The following is a 20,786-nucleotide window of genomic DNA, read 5'->3' on the forward strand; positions in this document are numbered from 1 at the left end:
AAATAATTATACATTTGTTTAAGCCACTAGATGAGTTTTTCTGTTACTTGTGGACAAAATCATTCCTAATTGACAAAAATCCTTAGTTTAATGGCTGGCATATGCAAGTGCCCAAAGCATGCTGGCAAATATAGTTATGTGTGTGTCTTAAGACCAGGCAATCTCATACAGTTAGAGGTAAGTGGTTGTTTAAAATAACAGTGATAAAAGTTCCAGTAGACACAGTAAACAGAAAATGAAATAGGGTATTTTAGGAGCTTATGAGTTCTCTATTACTGTGATAATTTGTGAGATATCTTAGAAGGGCACAAAGAGTTGAGTCTGCTGTGCCCTGTGCCACACTAGGTAAACAAAAGTTAAAAAAAGGGTGGCACCAATGCTGTCAGTATAATTTGTTTAAGCTCTTTAAAACCTTTCTTTTATCCCACCACTAGTCATTGATAGCTTTAAAATTTAGCTGACTATATTTTGAGTGTGATTTTTATCTTACCATATTATCCACTATCTGCTAAATCCTAGCACAAACATGAGCCAGCACTTTGGTCTTTTGTATGTGCTAGAGGCTGAAATAAAGCTACTTCCCAGTAGTTTTCTTTATGGATAAAGTTTTGTTCCTTCTGTTTCTGTCAATAAGAACTTGCTGGAGAAGTTCAGCTAAGTTGGATAGTCACATTGCAGGTATTGCAGAAGGCATTCCATTGGGTAAAGCCTGAAACAAATAATTTTTTAGTACTTTTAGCTTTAAAATCTATGGATTAAAGTATAAATATCATTTCAGCCAAGTTATTATAGCATTGCTTGAAAACTTATTTTATGGTGGCCTTTAATTTAGTAAGCTAGAGATACAAATTGATATGGTTTTATGTGTATACATTGTAACAATATATTGAAAGCTCAACAATAAATTTTTGGTACTGTCTGTAATTCTCATGAGTGTATCTGTTTCATAACTTTTTATTCAACCACACTTCATCTGTCATTATCAAATGACCAGCTTTATAAAGAAAACTAAACCTGATGTAAAGGTTAAAACATTATGTAGATATGGACAACCGGAACATCCAAGAACTTTTAGAGAAAAAGATGAGGTACATAAACCCAAAAGATAAATTATCTCAAATGACTGTCATCTTCTCATACTACATTTTCTATAGAGGATTAGAAATCCAGATGTTAAGATTAACTATTTTTCAAACAAGTATTGAATTGCAATGTAATTTTGAGAACCTTCATTTTGTTACTCTTAACTGCTATTTAATTGACTCAGAAATATTTTGTAAAGGTAAAATCATATGCACATACAGTATGAGCTTTTCCCAAGTTTTCATAGCTGCTTTTAATCTAGGTTCACTGAACAATATAGTTCTGTATAAATCAGCATAAAACATTTTATTCATTCAAGTTTTTGCTAAGTTCTAATAGAAGACATTGTGTTTGGGGCGCCTGGGTGGCTCAGTAGTTAAGCGTCTGCCTTCGGCTCAGGTCATGATCCCAGGGTCCTGGGATCGAGTCCCACATCGGGCTCCCTGCTCGGCGGGAAGCCTGCTTCTCCCTCTCCCACTCCCCCTGCTTGTGTTTCCTCTCTCGCTGTGTCTCTCTCTGTCAAATAAATAAATAAAAAATCTTAAAAAAAAAAAAGGAGACATTGTGTTTTCCCATAGATATTAAGATAACAGCTTTTCTGACATTTTATTTATGACAATCTTAATTTTACTAAAAATCTTTCATGGTAAAAGTGTTTAATGAGATATATCAAGCTATGATATTTGTAATTGTAGCATAGTTTAATGGCCTTGTGAATATATGAGGTGGTTTTATGAAATCAATTGACTAAAGGAAAAATGAAGAAGAAAAAAAACTTTACTTTTTAAAATATCTTTTGTACAGAGATTAACACATAATTTTATAGATTGATTTAAAAAGGAATAAAATTAAATATGCCATAATTGCTCTTTATTGATGTGAATTTGATGCATTGGGCCAATTAAAGACACTTTTCTTTTTTTTTTTAAAGATTTTATTTATTTATTTGAGAGAGAGACAGCGAGAGAGGGAACACAAGCAAGGGGAGTGGGAGAGGGAGAAGCAGGCTCTCCGCTGAGCAGGAAGCCCGATGTGGGGCTCTATCCCAGGACCCTGAGATCATGACCTGAGCCGAAGGCAGACGCTTAACGACTGAGCCACCCAGGCGCCCTAAAGACACTTTTCTATACAATTTTATTCTTATTTTTGTGCAGAGGGCTCTGAAAGATCAGGTAAGGATGACTTAAATTTGACTGAAAGCAGTTCTGGCATAGGCCCTAGTTCTGAAGTGTCAATATAAGTTCACAAATCATACCATATTGTAGGTACATTTCTTAAACCTGTTCTTTTTTATTTATTTATTTATTTATTTATTTTAAAGATTTTATTTATTTATTTGACAGAGAGAGAGATAGCGAGAGGAGGAACACAAGCAGGGGGAGTGGGAGAGGGAGAAGCAGACTCCCCGCCGAACAGCGAGCCCGATGCGGGGCTCGATCCCAGGACCCTGTAATCATGACCTGAGCCGAAGGCAGATGCTTAACAACTGAGCCACCCAGGCACCCCTTAAACCTGTTCTTAAACCATTACTTTGTAGCTTGTTTTTAGATTAAGTGAATAGGTGATTTTATAAGGAACTATTTCTACAAGTATCAACTCAGCATTACCTAAGAAAAATAGAAATTTCATTGGTAATTGGAGTAACACTTTTAAAAGCACTATATTGCTCTTTTATGTGAAGAACAGATGGTAAAGTAGAAAAAGGAATTTATTGGAGTCTTCCATTTGAACCTTACAATTTTATTTAATTTTCTGAACATAGTAATAATCAGCTCAAACAAGAAAACTATTATTAAAATTTAAAAATGAACTATTTCGGTAAATGTTTAATAAAGTTAAAAAAATATTTGTGGAAATTTAATATACATGAATAAGGAGATAATATTGCTCTCTCTACTCCACTCCCCCATCCTCCAACAATTAAAGAGCTATCTGATATCAAGATAAGGCTACACAGTAATTACCTAGGGGCTTATTCTACTCCATTTGGAATAGTACATATTATATATCCTGAGTAGAATAGATAAGTTGTTTAGTATACTGTATAGGAAATAATGTTGTAAAAAAAGAAAAAAAAAGAATACCATCTAAGAAGTCATTTTCATTATTCTTGTTTATATGGGAAGATGAGTGGTTCAAAGGTCTTCTGAAACACAGTTCTGGTCCTACCATTTCCAAGCTTACCAACATTTCATGGCTACCTGTTGACTATTATATAAGTGCAAAGACTTCAACTTACATATTTTGGCCGCGAACTTTCCATTCTAATCTCCATTCTCCACTCCCCCTCTTAAAGTCTTCTATTGTATCATCTAATGAAATTACACTACTCAATTTCCAAACCATACCTCATGATCTGTTATATAAAGAAATTGTGTATGTTGTTTCCTTCACCTGGGAATAGTTTGTACCTGCTTAACAAAATTCTGCTCATTTTCTAGGCCCATCTCAAATGTCTTCTTTTATGAAATCTTTTCTGATTCTGCCAACCAGATGAAATTTTCTCTTTTAGAGCCCCATAGAACTAATAGTACTAATCTTATTCTATCTTACAGTATAGGCATATATGCATTTGTCTCATCTCCCCTTTCCACTCTACTGGTATTTTCTTGAGGTAGGGCTTTGTTATTTTTCCTCTTTGTATCCCCTGTAGCACCAAGATGCTAAATGAATTAGGACCGTATTGAACAGAAGATTTAAGATAATGAGAGTCTTCCTTAACTTTGGTTTCTACAGATTAGCCTTCCACAATATAGAATCAAAGATCAACTATTAATAAGTGATTCAAGCTCTGAGTAGTTTGGAAACAAATGATCATATCTTTGGTTTATCATAGTCTTCCAAAATAATGATTTAAAATTTAGATTTCCTTGGTTGTATAAATGAGATTGTCAATGTAAACAAGCCAATAGTCAAGATGTAAACATTTCTCCAAAGCTTGGAACTGAGTGTATTTCATCTGATCTCAAAAATAACCACTTTGTGCAATTGCACAATTCTAGGTGGAGGATAATAAGTAACCTTTTGGGCAACATCAATCTAAAAGAATGGTTATTGTTCATAACGCAATCAAAATGTAGTTTTTAGCTCTTGATTCTCTGTGCTTCATACCTTAAAAAGAAACAAAACAATACTCTACTTTTATCAAAAAAATTGGGTAGCTTTTCTTACTATCTCTCTTTCAATTTATGCCTGAAACAAAAAGCTACTTTAAAACAAATCGACTGTATGAGGGATATGTTTCTGGACATTTGTGATGAATCTTATCAGTCTTGTCTGGTTTCTTTAGTATTTTTCCTGTGGCATTTTACCTAAATTCCTTCTCTGCTCTACACCTTAAGAGGGTTTATTATGTTGGAGGCAGCCTGGGTTTGAGTCTTCCATCTGTGGGCTAGTTGCAGTTCACCTCACACACCTTGTTCAGTGTTTCAAGTTCCTGGTTATATGGGAAAGGAAAGGACTTCCCCCCCCAAAATCGGAGTTTGTGAAGTCACAGTATTATCACACAGAACATATCTAATATCAGTTTCTGACACATTTCTACTTCAATAATGGTTGACAAAATTAATCTAATACTGAAGTTCCAGCTGAATCACCCATCTAGGTAGCTTCATCAAAATAAAAGGAGGTATAATGACACAAGTTATATCCCATTCTCCAACTTTGAAAAGTAATCAAAGTCATATAATATATTCTTCCCCATCATCTACCAGCATCCATCAGATCTTCCTCTGACTCTTGATAACAGGTGCTTTCTTTCCAGAAATTAGTTAAAGGCACAAGTCCTTAGAAATTAAATGAAGATTTTAAGATCTAAAGTTATGCACTATTTTCTCTTTCCTCAGTTGGGCCTAAGAATTCTGTCTTCTGTCTCTCTTTTTCTGACACACACACACACACACACACACACACACACACACACACACACACATACACACACCCACACACCCCACACACACCCACACACCCACCCACCCTCAACAGGTTTCTTTAATAAGTTCTCCAGAAGATATTTACAGGGATAAAGTATTTTTTCTTTTCTTGGTTATATTTTGGATATTTTTCTGTTGCCTAACTGTGCTGTAATCTTTCCATAGGGTCTGCTGAGAAATTTGCTCAGGTTGTATAATTCCAACTGAGCTTTTCTCTCATGCAGCTTTTTTTCCCCCCTCAGTTCTGGGTGGCTGCTTCAACAGGTATGCTCAGATTTTAAAGTGACTGTTTCCTGGGCCAAGTAAGCCTTTCACCAAGGTTAGATCCTGACTTTTGCTCTGAGAGGATCATGAATAAATTATTCTGGCCATATATGAGAGGAACTGAATAAATTGTCAAGATAATAGCAACTTGGAAGGTTACTTCTACACGTAGATTTCTTGAACCTAAAAGCAAACAATTTCTACCTCCTATTTCAGTGAGATTTTTTTTCTTCCTATGAAAATTAAAAAATACTAATTAAAGATATCATTGATGGAATGGAAGGCCATTTTTAAACCAATATTTATAAATAAATTAACTTCTTAACCTCAAAGTAGCTCATTTTTCTCAGTATTCATCTTTGGTTTTGCTATACCATATAATAATTCTATTGTACAAATTTCAGACAGACTATAGCTATTATCTAATTTTTTTTTTGATTAGAGAATAGAGAGATTGAAGAGAATATAAATGCGTAAGTTTCTTGCAGCTGTGGCCAATTATAGAGAATACCATTCACTACTGATGGAATTCTTTGGTTCATACTCTGTGGTTATCTGAAGATATTACATGCTGAAACTGATGAAGTTATTGTCTGGTTAGGTAATACTATGCATTGTTAAAGATGACTGATTATGCAAACTGAGGAATACAGTTCCATAATATCCAAAACTAAAGATGATATAAATGGCTTTTAAATGTGAGCTATTTAACCATAATTTACTTTGAATTTTTAATAACAATAGAAAAAAATGTCTTACTGTAATTTTGTCTCTGCTTTCATTTGTGCTTTTAACCAACACTATAGCTAAGATTTAAATTATAGTTTCAGAATTAGTACATTGAAAATGATGCTAGAAATTGGGGGACCAAGGTGCCTTCCTAGAAATTAAAATTTTTCTAAATATGTTTTGCAAACATTAGCTCTATATGAAAATTGTGGAAAGAAAAGGGAAGTCATGAGCAAACATATGTGATGGAAAATGCACACATTGTATTGATCTTTTGTTATGTATGAATTAGAATATTACAGGCTCTGTCATGACCTGCAATAAAGAAAACTTTTAACTTCGTTCAATTCAAGTTACTTCAAATTTATTTGACCAGGGAACACTTTATATGTGTGCTAGCAAGTAAAATTCATTCATATGTGAAGATATCAACACATTTAATATATGCCTAATATATTTATTTATACAATTTTACCTTTCAATGGTATTTTACTGTAGAAACCAAGGTATAGATAATTATGTATTTTTCATATGTATCTTTTCCTTCTGATGACTTGGTGAATTTTAAATATAAAAACTCAGATATTTCAGTCTGAAGCGTATCTCCCTTCTTTTCAGAATTTTGTTTCTACGCTGAAGAACATAGTTCTAGAAACAAAAGCTACAGAAGCCATGTGTATGTGTATGTGTGTACACACTTGTGTATGTATATACACACTTGATATGTATAATACATGCACATGATAGCAAAGTTATATAGAAAAGCTTAGAGAAAAGCAAATAGATTTTGACTCATTCTTTCCCTTTACCAGAGACAAACTTTTAGGTTTATAACCTCTATAAAGTTAAAGAATTTACTTGTATTGATAGTCTTCTAAGTTTTTGTTTTTTAAGCACAAATAGAAAAATTTAATTAAGATAGTAATTCTTCAGCTCTCTATTAAAGTACTTTTTAAACACTACAGTACACAAAGTGAAAACTCCTTAGAATGCACTGCTTCCCAAACTCTTCTTGTCTGTTCCCTGTTCATTTATCTTTGCAATGCTCTGCCCATCACCCTCTACTTTTTAAATTACTCAACAGTGAAACAAGTGAAATGCAAGGATTAATTTTCTTTCTGTGGTTCCAATGCCATGATCGTTAGGCTTTTCAAACTAGAATATTCTTCTCATAAAAGTAATATGGAGTCTCTCTTTTACATTCCATTAGTTGTTTAAATTTTTCCACATTTTGATTAGCTTCATATTTTATACTATAGCTTTCTTATATAGTTATCTGAAATTATCTTTTAAAAAATTGTGGTGAAATACACATAACATAAAATTTACCATTGTAACCATTTTTAAGTGTACAGTTCAGTGGTATGAAGTGCATTTACATTGTTGTGCAGCCATCACCACCATCCATCCACACAACTCTTTTCATCTTGCAAAACTCATAACTCCCTGCATTAAACAACAGCTTCCCCTCCAGCTCCTGGCAACCACCATTTTACTTTCTTTCCCTATGAATTTGACTACTCTGGGTACCTCAGATAAATGGAATCATACAAATTATCTTTCTTTTTTTCTTGTGTTGGTTATTATTTTATCCAAAGTTGCAATCACACTTTTTTTCTTTCTTTTTTTTTTTTTAATCTGTGGCCCTCTTTATTTTAGCTCTATTGATCTCTTTTTTTGCATGCATTGGTTTTCCTAAAAGACTGGTGTATATTAGTCCTGGACTTTCATTTTATTGAAATGGTGGCAGGACTTTATATTTCAAAACATCTTCAATTTTTTCATACATTGTCTTATTTTGCTTCATTGTCTTCTAACATCCGGTTTTGTTGATGCAAATAAAGTAAGATAGCATTTCGAGTTTTTTTTTTTCCTTTGTAGGGGGACTTGCCTCTGTCTTCTTTTCTGTTGAAACATTTAGGATTTGTTTTTTTTATTTTTTTATCTCCAGTGTTTTCTATTTTCTCTTTCTGGAAACTCTGGATTTGGACCCACCAGATTTTTTTTTTAAATGTCTCTTTAAAAAAAAAATGTCTCTTTACTTTTCTATCATATTCTCTCTCTCTTTCTCCTTTTGCTTTATCTTCTGCAAAGTGTTTTTCCCCCCCTTTGGCTATTTTTCTCATCTCATTAAGTTTTCTATAGTAATAGTTATGTGCTCTTAGAATACATTCTTGTTCTCTGATTGTTTTTTGTTTTATAGATGCAATATTATTATAAATGTATTTTATATTATTTATTTAATTTTTAAAGTTATATTTTTTCCCTAAAGAATCTCTTTCTCCTCTAGGGTCAGCTTTTAAATTTATTTTGGTCTTTGTCTTTCATGTTGCTAGCTCCTGTCATATGTCTGGTGGACTTCGCAGTCTGTTCATACATGTAAAACAAACAAAAAAAGACTATCTATTTTGAGTACTCTTTGGATGCACCAGTATAAGTAGTACTATTCTCTTCTCTCTTTTAACAACATTTCTGATTTGAAACTTTGTCTTGTTTGTTGAGGGCAGCAATATGTTGAATAGTGGGCTTTGCTTTAGGATGAATAAATAGAACAGCTTACTTCCCTCTCTCAAGAGTACCTCACCCTCACTTCCGTGTGCTCTTTTCTCTTAAATGCCAGCATGAGGCATGGAAGAGGGTGATGGGCAGAACACTGCATCTTAAACTGCTTAGTCATCTAATAGCAAAGGTAAATCAAAAAGGCCAGAGATAAGAAGAGTTTTGGTAGCAGTGCATTCCAAGGTGTTTCCATTTTTCTGTACTATACCATTTAAAAAACACTTTATGGGCACCTGGGTGGCTCAGTGGGTTAAGCATCTGCCTTTGGTTCAGGTCATGATCCCAGCGTCCTGGGATGGAGCCGCACTTGGGTCTCCCTGCTCAGTGGGGAGTCTGCTTCCTCCTCTCCCTCTGACCCCCCCACTTGTGCTCTCTCTCTCTCAAATAAATAAATAAATAAAATCTTTAAAAAAATTTAAAAATACTTTAATAAAGAGCTATAGAAATAATACCTATTTGTGCTTAAAAAACAAAAACTCAGAAAACTATCAAAACAAGTAAGTAATTTGATAAAGGTTATACAATTAAAACCCACAGTAAATGTTATTTTTAAAGGAAGGAAGGAAGGAAGGAAGGCAAGGATACCCACTCTTACCATACTTTCTTAACAAAGTAGGTGGTTCATGCCAATACCTAAGGACAGAAGAGCTACAAGGATTAAAGGAGATAAAATTATCTGTAATGTATGGTGATTAACATAACATAATAAAATAAAAAATAATAAATCAGCAGCTAAAAAAAATTATCTTTAATTTCAGATTATAGCAACGTATAGCAAAACAACTTTTGAAAATCCAGGAACTACTAAAACTAATAAGAAATTTTAGCATATTTGCTAGATATAAGAATGACATACAGAGGGGCGCCTGGGTGGCTCAGTCATTAAGCGTCTGCCTTTGGCTCAGGTCATGGTCCTGGGGTCCTGAGATCAAGCCCTGCATCAGGCTCACTGCTCAGCAGGAAGCCTGCTTCTCCCTCTCCCACTCCCCCTGCTTGTGTTCCCTCTCTCGCTGTGTCTCTCTCTGTCAAATAAATAAATAAAATCTTAAAAAAAAAAGAATGACATACAGAATCTGTAGCATTTCTCTATACTAGCAGTGATCATGTATAAAAAAATAATAAAAGTAAGTACAACTCCCAAAAGGAATAGAGTTTCTAAGAATTAACTAAGAAGACAAAAGTTTTCCATAAAGAGAATTTTTAAATTCTAATAATGGACAGAGATAATGGTCTGAATAAATGAGGAACTAATTCTAGGCTCTTGAATGGGATGATTTTATATAAGGAAGATACCAGTTTTCCCTATTTTAATCTATTAATGTAATACCACTTAATATTCCAGTTGGACTTTTTGAAGAAATTGATAAACACACTAAAGTTTATGTAAAAAAATAAACAAAACAAGAAACCCAAAGAGAAAATGGGCAAAGCATATGAAATTATTTTGTAGTCAGCATTGATTATTGCTTATTTTATTCTTCTCTATAGAAATTCAACCTATTCCAGAAAGACTCATATTCCTTCTTCTTAAAACTCATTTATTTTTATGTTACTACCATAAGAGTATAAAAATGAATGTTAATGTTTTTAAATTTCAGGGAATAACAATTATCATAACAGAGCAAAAATAAACTCCCCTAAAAAGTCTGGCAATTATATGACAAAAACATAGGACTCTGACTTCAATGATAAAGTTCTCTTAAAAAGACTCATTGGAGTTACAATTATCAAGTCATTTCTAAGGAAAGAATAAATGCATTTTACAAAACAAATTGGCATGGGAAATAATTGGGTATCAGGTTTCGTCTAAGTGTAGAACTCACTATTTCCCCTCAAGGCTTAAACAAATATTACATGAATGAGGGCTCTTATAAAATGTTATGTTTTGAAATAGATTTCATTAATGGTTTCTAGTGATAATTTATTTCTCCCTTTATGCACAAGTCTCTTCTCATACTAATAATGGATAGCTTATTTGCATATAAATAGATTTCAGTATTTGCAGAAGCAGAGACCAAATATGTTTCTTTTTCTCCCTCTGGACATTGTTAAACAGATAAAAAAAAGAAAAAAAGAAGAAGAAGAGGGGAAGAGGATACTGCAATAATTAGCAATGAGGAATTATAATAATTTTCTTGCCCCCAAACTTTTGCAGGCAACTTTCTTTGGTGTTTTTATTGGTATACTTCATTTTGAAGGTTTAGACCTCTATTAAAATAATAAAAAAAGAATCTGCAGTTTTCTCAGTGATGCTTTTTGGTATACCTATGGCTCAGATGAAAACAACAAAGCAGCTTGATATTGGTTATTGAAATGTTTACTATGGCCCCCTGGGTATCTTCTTCTAATTAGTTTTTACTGTTTCTGATGAGGGAGTATGTTCCATTCTAGATAAGGTAAATGCCACTTCTGTGACAATATTGCTTAATTAAATAAATCCTTTGTTTTTGAGATAACAAGTTGCATGCTTGTGATTAAGAGAATATTTTGTTCCTTTCAGTTAAAAAATGTACAGATGCTAATTTTTCAGTTATCATATGGTTAAAAGTACCAAATCTTCAAAAAAAATTCATTATAGAACATATGTCCTCCCTAAATATAATAAGAGAGTCTTTTAAGCCTACTTTCATTATAACTCACAGTAGACATTAGTAAAGAAAGAACAATTAAATCAGTGCTTTTTAAAGATATCCACTTGATATTTAGCTCCTTGACTTTCAGTGTTTGAAATAGGATATGTTTCTGTATTATGGTTCTTTAAGTGAGTAAGGGGCATCGTCTTACGGTACACTTGGTGTTTTTAAGTAATTCCTTCAGGAAATTAAGATAACAGCTGCTTTCTGGTAAGTTCAATATCTATTAATAAGTGTGTCTTTCTGACCAGCAGAGGTCACTCAGTGTAAAGTGAATAATGACTTTAGCTTTCAAAAAAGGCTGTAAACGTGACCATTCTATTTGAGCAATTTTATTTTACTTGATTTCTGTTTCTTGCATAAATCCTATTTTCATCCCTTGTTATACATGCTTGCTTAGGTGAGTGAGGCAATTCCTCGGGGTCCAAGACCTTTCCAAACCTGAAGCCAAAAACATTCTGAAAGAAATAGTAAAGATGCTATATTTAAATCTGTGTCGTTTTGAATATTATACAGATCTTTTCTACCAGTTAAAAAAAAATAAGAGAGAACAAGTTCTTCAGAGAACATGACACATTGTATTCCGCCACAGAGAGGCAGCCTTCACCAAAAGATGGGACTTAGGGCTGTTTGGTTTCTAGGAAAACAGCATTTAACTCTCGATTTAAAAAAAATCGTTGTTTGTAACAGGTTTCAAAAGTAGCAGGATGTGGCATCCTTGACAGCTAGTGATGTGACAATATGGAGATTTGAAGACAATTTGATTTTTAGAATTGTGGTATTTTTGTTTTCCTTAAATGTGTATGTACTTATAAATTTAAAAATATAGGTATAAAATCAAAATTACATCCTTATGGTATACTAATGAATTAATAATCCAAGAACAAAATCCCTAAATTTATCATATAGACCCCAATTTATTCCATCTTCTAGACCTTATTCACCTTTTATAGAAATGTCATGTTCACGTGAAAGCATAACATTCTCATTTAATTAAGATAATATTTGTTTGGCCAATTTGATATTTTTGGAAAAATGCTAGAGACAGCTAAAGATTAAGAAGGCAGTGTGTAGTAGAAAAGAGTTGTTAAAATCATAGAGCCGGCCACAGCTTAGCTATTAACTCAGTTCCCTGGAAAATTTAAATGGTCTTATTTTCCTTTCTTTGAGGGAAGTTCCAAGGATGTAAAGTGGTTGAATGATGTGTCCTTACTCACTGTGTGGCTTTGAGGAAATCTTCTGGGCCATTTTGTCCTCCTTTCCACAGGAGGAAACAAAAACTTAACAAGTTTTAGAGAATTTATAAAGGTCACATGGCTAGTATACACAAATCTTGAATTTAAATTTTGGTTTAAGATTTATTCTGGGGGTGCCTGGGTGGCTCAGTAGGCTAAGCATCCAACTCTTGGTTTCGGCTCAGGTCATGATCCCAGGGTCCTGGGATTGAGTCCCACGTCGGGCTGCCTGCTCTGCAGGGAGTCTGCTTCTCCCTCTCCCCCTCCCCCTACTCGTTCTCTAAATCTTTCTCTCTCTCTCAAATAAATAAATAAAATCTTTAAAAAATTATTTATTCTGGAAAACAGTAGACTAAAATAAAATAGAGATGTGAATATACTTATACTTCACAAAATTTCATCTTCCATGATCATGAAATAAGTTTTGCACCTTTGGCCCAAAATTGAAATAGTGTGACATGGCCATAACAGAATTCATAATGTGTTAAAAGATATACATTAAAAAAGTAAATCTCTGGGGGCACCTGGGTGGCTCAGTCAGTTAAGCGGCTGCCTTCTGCTCGGGTCATGATCCTGGGGTCCTGGGATCGAGTCCCAGGAGTGGCTCCCCGCTCGGTGGAGAGCCTGCTTCTCCCTCTCCCTCTGCCTGCCACTCTGCCTACTTGTGCTCTCTCTCTATCTCTCTGTCAAATAAATAAATAAAATCTTTAAAAAAAAAAAGTAAGTCTCTGGTGATGGGTGTTAAAGAGGGCATGTACTGAATGGAGCACTGGGTGTTATAGGCAAACAATGAGTCGTAGAACACTACATCCAAAACTAATGATGTAATGTATGGTAATTAACATAATATAATAAAATAAAAGAAAATAAAAATAAAAATAAAGATGATTCCAGTGCAAAAAAGAAATAAAAAATAAAAAGTAAGTCTCTTTCCTATCTTAACACTGCCAGTCTCCTACTAATCTCTCAGGCAATGATTATTCTAAATAATTTACAGACATTTATGTGATATATCATCTAAATATCATTTTCACATTGTAAATAAAAATAAGACCTTAAGGTATCCATTTTTTGCATAGACAATTACTGGGAAAGAAAGTAAAATGAAAAGAAAATAATTAAAATGCTTAAGGTCACAAGAATAGATTCTAGTTGACTCAAAAACAGACTCTTCTTTCTTTGGTTTGGCTCAGTTCAACTCAGTAGGCATTGATGGAAGCTCTACAATAAGCACGCCCTGAGGCATAAGAGATTCACATATATTCTGGAGAAATGATAGTCTCATCCATAATTTCATAAGGTTTTTTTTCTCTGGATAACTAATTCTTGAGATTATTTGAGAAAAAAAATTTTGATGTTTAGATATATTTGCTAATTGCTACATATTAAATTGTAGTTTAGAGGTCTAAAGCAATGGGATTTGTTAAAATTTTGTTCTCTTGGTTCCACTTTCAGGGAATATGATTTATTATTTTGTCATGAATCCAAGGAATCTACAATCTGACACTAATCTGGGTGATTCTGATGGCCATGGTTCATGCACTACACTTCGGGAAAGATTAATTTAAATTACATGGTGCTGAATATGATCCTCTTTGTTTTTTAGTCATGATATTTCAAGCCATAGAACAAGTTCAGCCAGAGGCCAGGGGACAAACACGTCCACAGCTATGGAAGGGCTATGAATAGGCTCCGTGGGTCGTGGGTATTAAAGCTGGATGAGGAAACCATTTACTATTTGGAAATAAACACTGTTAATATAAACAAATCCCACTGTTATTTGTCTTGGTTAAAATTAACTAGTGGTAGTTGATGGGAAGGCTTGCAAGGGAAGAATTCTGCTGAATTATAGTAGCCTGCTATTATTCCATGAAGTTATGGCAATAGAGTTAGAGAATATTTGTATTACATGATCACTGGAGCAGAGTGAGCAGAGAACCTGTAAGGTGAAGGAAAAAATCTTGTCTAGATTTAAATCTTGGTCTAGATTTAAGTTTACTGAAAAGGAGCAAGAAGCTGTCTAAGATATTCGATGGTTAACCTAATAGTTTTTGTTTAATCTCTGATGAATGTAAGTAAAACATTTGCACATCAAAGCACAAAAACCATTTTTATCTTTTACTTAATCTATAAAATGTTTGTTTTAAGGTACAGAAATTTATTCATTTAAGTTGCAAATAAACATCTTAACCTCTGTTTAACTGGCTTGTCACTATATTTATCATGTAGGCTCCTCTTCCAGAAAACTCTAAACTCTGTGAGTCTAGCTTTATTATAGCAGAGCTATTCAGAGAAAAATTCAAATCTAAACACAATTAGGAGCCTAACAATTTTTAGTAAATTAAAGCAAATGGCAAATAGTTACATTTTAAAGTGGTAAAAATTAGCCATTTGAATATTTTTGAAAAAGATCATTTATTTTCTATCTTTCTTAAAGAATTTAGCTTGCTTAATATTAATCAAATGTTCAAAATAAATTTGGTGTTTATATTTAAAGAACTCCAATCACTTAATCTATGACCTGATGTGCTTTACAAAGATATAGCATTGTCATGATTTTTACATATAATATTCAGAGATAAGTGCCAGTTTCAGACGGAATACCTTACTAATTCAGCTTTAATTGAATGTTAAAATAATGATGGGGATGTAAGAGGACTTGGAATATATGCTGAGACTTACTCTAGTTTTTTGCTTAGATCATTTTCTTGGCATTCTAGCTCCAAATATTTAAATAGGAACAGCGGGATGTAAAAACCAAAATTCAGTTATGAAAGGAAAATTTGCTACTCTGCCAGGCCAGTTGTGAGGTATTTTATTTACCTTGAAAACAACTTCATATTTCATTGATTATTTGATTACTTTGTTCACTCATCAATAAAAATCACTCATGTGTTACATATTTATATACTACCTACTCAAAGTAGGAGTAGGTGAAAAATGATCATCCTTCCTTCCAGCTGGTTCCTAAATTTATACAGAAAGTGTATTATACCTCTCGATTTACAAGACTAATGAAAGTCATTCAAATTTGCATAATGTACTTATCAGAGCAGGATCAGTTCAAAGACTTCATTTGATAGGACTTATGGATGTACATTTGGTAAGAATTTCATTAGAATGTATTTAGAAGTACATGGATAAACAGACATTGCTGTCTGAAGATATATTTTAGTCAAGCCAAATCTATCTGATTTTGTATTTCCGCGTCATAACAGTGATGGCCCTATTCCTTAGTCAATGCTAGGAACACATGTTTTAACAGGTGGATGATTTAGGTAGACTCCAACTCATGCAATTCTCAGTCTACTTAGGTTGGAGTGCATTATAATAGACCATGTCTTAGGGACTGAGTTGGCAATAATTCTTAGATACTCTATAGTAATTTTAAGATATCAACCTCAAGTATTTAAGATCTTATTTCTTAAAACATGTAATTCCCATTTTGTTTTTGATCAGAAACGTTAACAGGATGGTAAAACACACATGGAATTTTGGTTAAAATTTTATGCATTATTGAGACTCTTGTCTGGTTTTTCTCATCACCTATAAGCTCAATTTATAGCTGTTTGGTCATAGTCTGAATTGCCATTTCATTACCTCACATCTTAGAAGCAGGAGAAGAGCATTAAACCTAAATGTGGCTTTGACATTGATGATAATAGTTCCTTGTGTACTAATATTTGTCTTAGCTATTATTTCATTCGTAGAGCTGAAGAATAAAATCAGCATGAGAAAATGTGTTCCATAAAAACTCAACTCTCTAAATGACACTTTACAGCCATGTGGTCCATTTTAATGAACAATTTCCTAGATGCTTTTTAATTCCTAAAGATATGCTCACACATGGGATGTTTACTTTTCAGTAGTCTTCTTTCAGCTTCACATGAAAAAAAAATGATTTGGTATTCATAAGCAAAATTCACTACATAATTTATAAATTTAAGCTCGTTATGAAGACAGCCATTTTTTAATCTGAGGTTTTGTAGCTTTATTTATAGAAATAGTTATTTCTGAGTCCACTCTAATGTACCAACATGATTTTTATTTTAAATTATTCATTATTCCTGTTCTCTCCCATTTTTGCCCTAGAGCATTGGTTGACATTTCATAGAGAGTTGGTTGGCATAGGCTGGAAAATATGTAATGATAAGAATCACCTGCTCTTGAATTCCCATTATATAATAGTCGTGATTCAGGCAGACTTTCCATAGACGTTTGATTTGGAATGAGAAGTTTTCTTCTTCCATGACCTGTGATTAAAATGTAGCATTTTGGTAAATAAATAGAAGATAATTTCTGCATAATCTCTCCGTGAATCACAGCTGGTGAAGCAATGTAAATTTTTGGCCTGTATTATATAAGCAGTAACATATGTAATTGGAAATATATTTTAAGATCAAGTACAATAAACTTTTTTGTTAATGCTCTGTAGCTTAAAGTAAACTAAATGCTAACATGAAACAAGATGCATATTGAGAATTTTGCTTTACTTAATGCTCCTCGAAGGAATTCCAATAAAAGGAAATCCACTAAAACTACATTTGAATATTTTCTTTTAATGAGTTATAATCATGAAGGTAAATATTTATCAGTTGCTGTAGCATGACAGTAAGGACAGGGAATAGACTGTATTTCATTTCATAGTTGAAAATGAAATTTACTGATACAACAGTGTTTGGTTAATAGCCTTACCTGTTGCATTAACCCTTTATACATCTTTATGGTTAAAGTTACAATTTTTTTTTTAAAGTAGTTTTTTTATTTATTTTATTTATTTATTTTTTAAAGATTTTATTTATTTATCTGAGACAGAGAGAATGAGAGAGACAGAGAGCACATGAGAGGGGGGAGGGTCAGAGGGAGAAGCAGGCTCCCTGCCGAGCAGGGAGCCCGATGCGGACTCGATTCCGGAACTCCAGGATCATGACCTGAGCCGAAGGCAGTCGCTTAACCAACTGAGCCACCCAGGCGCCCAAAGTTACAATTTTTAATTAATTGACTGTGGAATCATGTACCCAGTTCCTGATGATAAGTTTGTGTTCTTTTCTACATACTGCAGTAACTGATACATTTTCCCATGTGTAGTTTAGTTTGTAAATACATACATATCTATTTGTAAAGATATGTACGTATATGTACATTGTTTCTCTGCACTATGAATAGAAATTATATTATTCCAAAGTCATGCATGCAAGATGGCATTTGCTACAACACTTTGTCTTTTAGCAGATCAAGACACTTGAGCTTCTTAGTCCATTCTGACTGCTATAACAAAAATGCTATAGACGGGGTAGCTTAAATAGTGTAAGTTTATTTCTCACAGTTACTGGAGTCTGGGAAATCCAAAGTCAAGATGCCCAAAGTGACATTTGAATTAGGGAGGGCCTTCCTCCTGACTTGCAGATAAACATCTGTATACACAGCAGAGAAAGAATGAGAATGAAAATAAATTCTCTCATGTCTCTTTTTGTAAGGGTGATAATCCCATCATGAGGGGCTCCACTCTTTGACCTGATTACCTTTTTTTTTTTTAAGATTTTATTTATTTATTTGAGAGAGAACCAGAAAGAGAACAGAGAGGGGAGGGGCAGAGGGAGAAGCAGGCTCCCCACTGAGCAGGGAGCCTGATGCAGGGCTTGAGCCCGTGACCCTGGGATCATGACCTGAGCCAAAGGCAGCTGTCTTAATGGACTGAGCCACCTACGTGCCTCCCCCAATTACCTTCTGAAGCCCTCATCTCCAAATATGATGATCACATTGGTGATTAGGGTTTTAATATATGAATTTGGTGGGGGGAGGCACAAACATTCAGTTCATAGCAGCTTCCCACAAGGACTTTATAATTTTGGGTATCTATCCTATTAATTGAATTGATGTTAGAAGGATTGAAATAGAGCCAAATCTCATCTTTTATTGTAAAATTTGAAGTATCTTATGTTAATGAAGCTAAAGCCTTAAAAATGTTTCATGTGAATTTATCAATTCTAATATATTTTAGTTTTGAAAACATCTTCAGGGATCTGTTCTTCAAAGTGGTAGTTTTTAATTGCATGTATACTAGGGAGATGGAGGCATAATTTTTGTATTTTGCTAACATCTTTATATCTACTATTTCACTGTTTATGTCCATTGTCAATATTCTGTCTCATGTTGTTCCTTCCTCTCTCCACATTTCTTCTCTCCACACTCTCTCTCCTTCCTCTCTCCCTCTAATTTAGTTTCATTCATCATCACTGTTCCACACACTCCACGGTGACCTATCTGTGATGTCTCCTCTTGCAACATTTGATATAGTAAGACCTCTAAGCACTCTCTGGAAATAAAGGCTTGGCATGTGACAGATACTCAATAAGTATTGGTTAATATGTGAATGGAGAAAAGAAAAAACACTCTCCCTATTTTCTCTCTTTGATGTTGTACTAGCCGTATTCTACTCACTAGACTATTTCCTTCTTTGACTCTCCCTCTCCCTTCCTATGTGCAGCACCTCCAAGTTTCAGTCCTCAGTTATTAAATTTTCTCTGTCCATGTTCTTTCGCTTAAAGAAACTTCAACTATCACCTCTATGTGAATAACTCCTTTCCTTTTCCCCAGAACAGATTTCTCATGAGCTTCAGTTATGTATTTCCAGCTGTCTTCTGAACATTTCTATTTGGATATGCTGCCATCTTTTCAGACAAAACTGGTTCAAAACCAAACACACGATGTTCCTCTTCAATGATATCTCTTCTGTGTTTTCTTATTTTTGTCACAATATTGCCTTTTTATTGGCCATTATTCATTTTTATTTTCTTCCAGTCACTATACATATTAAATATTTATTTCATCTCTTAGAAAATATTCTGAGTTGTTCTTCCTTTCCCTTAGCAATGTTAGTAAACTCCTTATTAGTGTCCCTAAAATAAACCATCAAGTCATCCCAGCCTATAATGTACTGCCAAAGTTTATTTCATAAACTACCTCTTTCTTCATGAATCTCCTTTAGTGTAAAACCTTCAGGAGCTACCCACTACCAGTGGAATTAGTTTCCAAAAGCTTTTTTGTTATTTATTTATTTATTTATTTATTTATTTATTTATTTATTTATTTTTAAAGATTTATTTATTTTAGAGAGAGCGCACATGCGTGCAAGAGTCGGGGGACGGGCAGAGGGAGAGAATCTCAAGCAGACTACCTGCCCCTGCTGGACTCCATCCCAGGACCCATGAGATCATGACCTAAACCAAAACCAAGAGTCAGATGCTTAACTGACTGAGCCACTCAGGTGCCCCTCCAAAAGCTTTAAAAAAACTATTAGACAATTTTAGTTAAAAAAATGTATATAGGACCCAAACAAAGAAGAGTAAATCTAAAGCTGTTTTGAATGAAAATAATTCAGGCTCCTATTTGGGCTTTACCTATACATTTTTCCCTAGGCACTTCTGTGGAATTCTGGGACACTTTAGAATACAATTTGAAACCTATTGGCTCTAATACAAAATCCTTATTTAGGGTTAGGCCCTAATCCATTCAACCAGTTTGTTCATTACATCCAATCATTCCATGTGAATTCCGTCTTTTTACCTTGGCTTCTATCATGTTTAGCACCCAGAATGCTATTCAACTACTTTTTTGCTTCTTTAAGTCTTATTCATTTCCAAATGCATTTCAAGCACTACATCTTTGCTGAATTTATGAATGCCTTTTTAGGAAATAAAAGACTTGGTTGTCTTTTTTCATGATGTATATGTATCTTGGGAGGGTAGTGTTTTCTTTTTTGGGAAAATACTTCTGTATTACATTTAATTATTAGATAGACAAATGTCACTTTTTTGTGCTTATTATATTTCAAAACCCTAACCTGAATGATTTTAAGCATTCAAAAAAAATGGGTCCAAGATTGTTTGATGCTAAAATTATACATTAAGAGCACAAATCTAAGAATATGACCCAAATCAATAATTTTAACATACTTTATTATTTTCTACATTTGTTTTCTTTTAGGGCCTACAACATATGATCCTGTTTTAAGGAAATCTTGCTCCATACCCTTATTTGTTAAAGCATCAAAGCGTTTTAAAGATTCCAAAGAGATTACTCCTGGTCCAGCGACATATGAGGTTTGTCAATAATATATCTCTTTTATCAGTAACAAAAGAATAGAATAATTTCCAGAAAGTACTGAAAATGTCTACATTTTTTATAGTCTACATGTTTTATTCATATTTGACTAATCAAAGTCTTTTGGCTATGGAAGGCATTTTTAAAAAATTATTTATTTATTTATTGAGCAAGAGAGAGCATGAGCTGGGGGGAGGGGCAGAGGGAGAGGGAGAGAGAGAATCTTAAGCAGGCTCCACACCCAGCGT

General features: G+C 33.7%; 1 protein-coding gene across 1 annotated transcript in view; it reads left to right on the forward strand.

The window, feature by feature from the left end:
* STPG2 (sperm tail PG-rich repeat containing 2) overlaps positions 1-20,549 on the forward strand; it is a 307,549-nt gene extending 287,000 nt beyond the window's left edge. The window contains exon 10 of the mRNA XM_021680406.1: positions 20,422-20,549. Within this exon, the coding sequence (XP_021536081.1) occupies positions 20,422-20,549 (128 nt within the window). The remainder of the gene's footprint in view (positions 1-20,421) is intronic.
* The last annotated feature ends 237 nt before the right edge of the window (positions 20,550-20,786 follow it).

Source organism: Neomonachus schauinslandi, chromosome 2 (genome assembly GCF_002201575.2).
Source record: "Neomonachus schauinslandi chromosome 2, ASM220157v2, whole genome shotgun sequence".
Lineage (NCBI taxonomy): Eukaryota > Metazoa > Chordata > Mammalia > Carnivora > Phocidae > Neomonachus > Neomonachus schauinslandi.